General features: G+C 45.7%; 1 protein-coding gene across 12 annotated transcripts in view; it reads left to right on the top strand.

The window, feature by feature from the left end:
- The window catches only part of rimbp2b (RIMS binding protein 2b), a 269586-nt gene that overhangs the window by 216003 nt on the left and 47583 nt on the right, over positions 1 to 6000 (top strand). For all 12 annotated transcript variants that reach the window (XM_080207973.1, XM_080207968.1, XM_080207976.1 and 9 more), the window contains 2 exons: positions 2574 to 2723; positions 5221 to 5379. In XM_080207973.1, the coding sequence (XP_080064099.1) occupies positions 2574 to 2723; positions 5221 to 5379 (309 nt within the window). The remainder of the gene's footprint in view (positions 1 to 2573; positions 2724 to 5220; positions 5380 to 6000) is intronic.

The raw sequence follows: 6000 nt of genomic DNA, 5'->3' as shown, positions 1-6000 counted from the left end.
TACCCATCTGTAGAATCTTTATATCTTCCTCACTGCCTGCTTTCCCACCTGTTTCAGTTTCATCCACAAATTTTGCTACGTTACACCCTGTCTCTGTTTGCAGATAATTTACATAGATTATAAAGAGTTCAGTTCCGAGAACTAACCCCTGCAGCACCCCCGCTAGTTACATTCCTCCAGCCAGTCAAGGACACATCATCTTCTGCTCTCTGTCAGTCAGCCAATCCTCAATGCAATCTAGTGCTCTACCCCCCATCCCCTGTGATCTTACCTTCTGGATCAGTCTTTTATGGGGCATCTTGTCAAACGTCTTCTGGAAGTCTAGATATATCACATCCACAGGCTCCCCACTATCCACCTTGCTGGTTATACCTTCAAGAACTCAGGCAAGTTTGTCAAGCATGACTTTCCCTTCATTAAACGATGTGACTGTGGTGGATTGTGCTTTGTCTTTCCAAATATTCAGTCATCTCCTCCTCAACATAAGAACATAAGAAATAGGAGCAGGAGTCGGCCATCTAGCCCTTCGAGTCTGCCCCGCCATTCAATAAGATCATGGCTGATCTGTCGTGGCTCAGTTCCACTTTCCCGCTTTCTCCCCATTACCCTTAATCCCCTCAATGTTTGATTCCAGCAACTTCCCCACCACAGAGGTCAAGCTAACCGGCCTATAGCTTCCTACTTTTTGCCTCTCCCTTTTTGAATAGGGGTGTCACATTAGCGTGTTTCCAGTGCACCGGGACCTTACCAGAGTCCAAGGAATTTTGGAATATTACAACCAATGCATTCACTATCTCTGCTGCCACATCCTTTAATACCCTAACATGTAGGCCATCAGGCCTTGGAGACTTAGCTGCCTTTAATCCTATTTTTTTTTCGATACCCTCTCCCTAGTAATGGTTATTGCATCAAGTTTCTCTGCAGTTTGTGGAAATGTTTCATTATTCTCTACTGTGCAGATAGAGTAAAATATTAGTTTAATGCCTCTGCCATCTCTCTGTTCCCCATTATTACCTTACCTGTATTGCCCTTTAAAGGGCCAACATTTACTATTCTCTTCCTCTTTATATACTTGTCCAAGTTTTGATATCAGTGTTTATGTTTACTGCTGGTTTCCTTTTGTTCTTTATTTTAACTCCTTTGATTCTATTTTTAGCAGCCTTTTGCTGAACCTTAAAGTTTTCTGAAATCTCCAGCTTCCCGCTACCTTTTGCAGTTTGGTATCCCCTAGTTTTTGTGTTTATTCCCCTTTCACTTCCTCGTCCAGCCACGGAACATTTTTCTTCCTTTTACAATTCTTCTTCCTCTCAGGAATATATTTAATTATTCAACATCTCCCTAACGTCCATCATTATTCCTCAATGTCCTGTCCTCGAAAAACTGCAGCAGGCGACGGTGCAGAGGGACCTCGGGGTCCTTGTGCATGAGTCGCAAAAACCCAGCTTGCAGGTGCAGCAGGTGGTCAGGAAGGCGAATGGGATGCTGGCCTTCATAGCGAGGGGGATTGAATATAAAAGTAGGGAGGTCTTGCTGCAGCTGTATAGGGCATTGGTGAGGCCGCAGCTGGAGTACTGTGTGCAGTTTTGGGCGCCGCACCTGCGCAAAGATATTTTGGCCTTGGAGGGAGTGCAAAGGAGGTTCACTAGGCTGATACCGGAGATGAGGGGGTTGGACTATGAAGAGAGGCTGAATAGACTGGGTCTGTACTTGCTGGAGTTTAGAAGGTTGAGGGGGGATCTTATAGAGACGTATAAGATAATGAAGGGGATAGATAGGATAGAGGTAGAGAGATTCTTCCCACTCAGAAAGGATAGCAGGACTAGGGGGCACAGCCTCAAGATAAAGGGGGGGCGGTTTAGAACGGAGTTGAGGAGGAACTTCTTCACTCAAAGGGTGGTGAATCTCTGGAATTCTCTGCCCGTTGAAGTGGTGGAGGCTACCTCGCTAAATATATTTAAGACGTGGGTTGATGGGTTTTTGATAAGAGAGGGGATTAAGGGTTATGGGGAGAAAGCGGGAAAGTGGAACTGAGACACGACAGATCAGCCATGATCTTATTGAATGGCGGGGCAGGCTCGAAGGGCTAGATGGCCTACTCCTGCTCCTATTTCTTATGTTCTTATTATTTGGATCTGGTTTACTTGGGCCAACTCTTTCCTCAGGCCTGTATAATTACCTCTGCTAAAACTCGAGCCACTTTCCCTGCCTTTTCTCAGCAGCCCTGCCCGTTCTTCCGCTTCGGAGAATAATCCAATGCCCGTGTTACCGTCAGCTCAGTTACTGAAATAATGCAAAAACAGAAAATGCTGGAAACACTCAGCAGGTTGGGCAGCACCTGTGGGGACAGAGACTGAGTTGAGGACGAAAGGCCATCGAACTGAGACATTGGGTGGGTTTTATCGGCCACGCTCGCCCCGAGGCTGGAGGTTCCCACCCGAGGTCAGCGGACCTTTGCACGGTCCCCCAACTTTTCTGTCCCCCCGACTACGATTCCCATGGCGGGCGGGGCTGGTAAATCCCACCCTGATCCTCTGTCCGTGCGTCTCTGATGCTCATCTACCGCTTGTTTTCAGGCTGAGAAACGAAGTATCTTCAGCGAGAGAAGCCAATCCTTGCAGCAGGAAAACTCGGACGATGAGGAAGATGTTTACGACGGACAAATCATCAAAAGGCCAGGTGGCTCGGTGGACGATTTCCTGAGGGGTTCAGAGCTGGGGAGACAGGTGAGAATTTAGGAACAGCCACTGATACTCCTGTCTGTCGTTTAAAGATTTCAAAACTTTTCTGCTGTCAAAGTTGAAGATTTTACGTAATCGCGATTCTGACAGAGTTCCAGCTGGTTTTAATTCAGTCTTTACAATGTGGGTGTGGCTGGCTGGACCAGCATTTATTACCCATCCCTAACTGCCCCTTGGTGAGGTGGCGATGAGCTGCCTTCTTCAAACACTGTAGGTACACCCACAGTGCTGTTAGGGAGGGAATTCCAATATTTTGACCCAATGAAGGAACAGCCGATATATTTCCAAGTCAGGATGGTGAGTGGTTTGGAGGGGAACTTGTAGATGGTGATGTTCCCAGGTATCTGCTCCCCTTGTCCTTCTAGTAGTGGTTGTGGGTTTGGAAGGTGCTGTTGAAGGAGTCTTGGTGAGTTGCTGCAGTGTATCCTGTAGACGGTACACACAGCTGTCAGTGTGTGTCAGTGAAGACAGTGGAAGGGGTTGTAATCAAACCAGCTGCTTTGTTCTGGGTGGCATCAAGTTTTTTGTGTTGTTGGAGCTGCCGCGCCAAAAAGGAACAATGAAAAAGTTTTAAAAATTTGTTTCTCTTGCACATTCTCTTCTTTAAAATCTGTTTTTAAAAGTGGGCAATAAACTCTCATGTACAATGTTTAAAATAGATCAGTTATTTATTTCTCTTATTAAATTCCCCTGCCTTTCAACTTCAATAAAAAGTCTGACAACACCAGGTTTAAGTCCAACCAATTTATTGGAGTTTACTATCAAATAAACCTGTTGGACTTAAACCTGGTGTTGTCAGACTTTTTACTGTGTTTACCCCAGTCCAACGCCGGCATCTCCACACCATGACTTTCATCTTCAATACCAGAAATCAGTAATAAAACCTGTCACATACTTTAACCAATTGCATTTGACCCTCTCACATGATGAGATTTCATTGGTCGGTGGACCCCAGTTGCTCCTCCCTATTGATGACTCAACTTCCTCTGTTGCTTCACAGTCCCAGACACTGAGGTCAAAGTTAATATTCCTGCCATTTTCCTCCGCGTCACCAGCCACATCAGACTCATGCACCTCCTCACGCCTGAGAAAGCATTGCCTTATCTGGATGGTGAATAACTCTATTTATTAGCATCTCTGATAACTTTACTGCTCGCAATTCTCATTAATAAAAACTTTCACATTCTGAGGTTTCATTGTTTCCTAAGAATGTGGTTCTGTCTGATCGTCCTCTTGGCTAAGGTGTACAATTATATTTTATAAAATACGGTTAATACATTTAAAATACCAAAATACATGTTTAAATCACAATCACTCGTTTTAAATCTTTTACTGCATCCCTATGTGTGTAAACTATTCCCTTGTTAGTTTATAATCTGATTTAGAGTTATTTAGCTCAATGCTGGTAGTTCTGTCAGTGTCCTAAATGCTTAATGGTTTAAAATTTTCTCTAACCTTCTCGGATTATTTTTCCTTTCTCCAACATTGTCTCACACCCTACCAATGTTCTCCACCTCCACACACACATTTCCCCTTTGGTGCCTATTCTTTCCCTCGATCCTCTTTCTTTGATATACTTACAGATATTTTGGGATTCTCCCTAATCTTACCCAGCAGTGTTTTCTCACCTTCACTCTTCAAATTGCTTTCTTAATTCCTGTCCTGCAGTTTCTATTCCCAGCTAAGGCCTCTGCTGATTTGTTCCTTTTGTACCTGTTAAAAGCCTCTCCTTCCTTTCTTACCAAGTCCTGAATATTCCGAAACATCCAACCTTCTCTCTGTTTATTGCTGCTCAGGGTTTTCAGCCAGTGGGTGGGGGAATCTGAGATGGGCTTCCTGGAAGGGTCATGGAGGCTGGAAAGTCGTAACATTCAAGGCGATGGGCCAAGTGTTGGAAAGTGGGCTTTGTGTACATTCAGTGCAGTTAGGTCAGGGCAGACTTGATGGGCCAAAGGGCCTCTTCTGTACAGTTCAGGTGAAGCCCACCCCAACGGTACAATACACTTGCCCCAGTACTGGTAACAGGTGGAGGGTTACAGGGAGATAACAAGTGATGTCCTCTTACCCTATGCGGCAATGCTGATTATTTAAGGATCATCCTTAAGTAATCTGTGGCGCGGTGGCACAGTGGTTCACCCTGCCTCACAGCGCCAGGGGCCCGAGTTCAATTCCAGTCTCGGTCACTGCCTGTGAGGAGTTTGCACATTCTCCCCATGCCTGCGTGGGTTTCCTCCGGATGCTCCGGTTTCCTCCCACAATTCAAAGGTGAGCAGGTTAGTTGATTGGCCGTGCTAAATTGACCCTAGTTTCGGGGGACTAGCAGGGTAAATATGTGGGGTTATGGGAATAGGGCCTGGGTGGCACTGTGGTCGGTACAGACTCGATGGGCGAAATGGCCTCCTCCTGTACTGGAGGGATTCCATGATTCCCAGTGTAAGGATATGCAGAGGCTAGTTTGTAACCGTACTCTCTGTACTAACAGCAACACTACAGCCACGTGGATGACTATCACACAGAGAGCAGCCGTGGGTCGGATTTGTCCGATATCCTGGAGGAGGATGAAGAGGAGCTGTATTCAGAAATACAACTGGATGAGGGGGGTAGGAGAAGGCACAGTGTGACCTCACATAACGCACTGAAGGTAAGACACATTCCACAGATAAAATAACACTAACCGCACTCCCACAAGTATTGGTGTGAAACATTTTGGGTGGTTCAGATTCTGGATAAAAGCGAATTCTTGCGGATGCTGGAACCTGAAACCAAAGGAGAAAACGCTGGAAAATCTCAGCAGGTCTGGCAGCATCTGTAAGGAGAGAAAAGAGTCCAGGTGACGTGATAAAGCTTTGACAAAGGGTCATCTGGACTCGAAACGTCAGCTCTTTTCTCTCCTTACAGACCCGCTGAGATTTTCCAGCATTTTCTCTTCCAGTTTCAGAGTTAATTCTCTCTATTCCAAAACAGGCCCATTTTGCCTCCTGCTCAAAGCTCTGGGTTGTGGACGCCTCGGATGTTTTATTGTCTAATTTTGAGGAGGTAGGTTGTAAAGATTTTGATGAAATCTGGCTCCTTTTGCCATTTCTCTGCTCCCCCTCACCACGTTATGGCAGCCGATCCCCCCACGGGGAAAGGGTTTTGCCATTGGCGGAGATCCATTCTCCCAATTCTTGATAGTTTGGAGCTGAAAGTTTACAAAGTGACACGAAGGCCGTTGGTGCAGTAATCCTTGTGGATGGATTTGTGGATTAAGTGAGTTGACAAA

The sequence above is a fragment of the Carcharhinus amblyrhynchos genome, chromosome 20 (genome assembly GCF_965287045.1).
Source record: "Carcharhinus amblyrhynchos chromosome 20, sCarAmb.v2.hapA, whole genome shotgun sequence".
NCBI classification, from domain to species: domain Eukaryota; kingdom Metazoa; phylum Chordata; class Chondrichthyes; order Carcharhiniformes; family Carcharhinidae; genus Carcharhinus; species Carcharhinus amblyrhynchos.
Note: the sequence above shows the minus strand (reverse complement) of the source record. Positions and strands in the feature narration are given on the sequence as shown.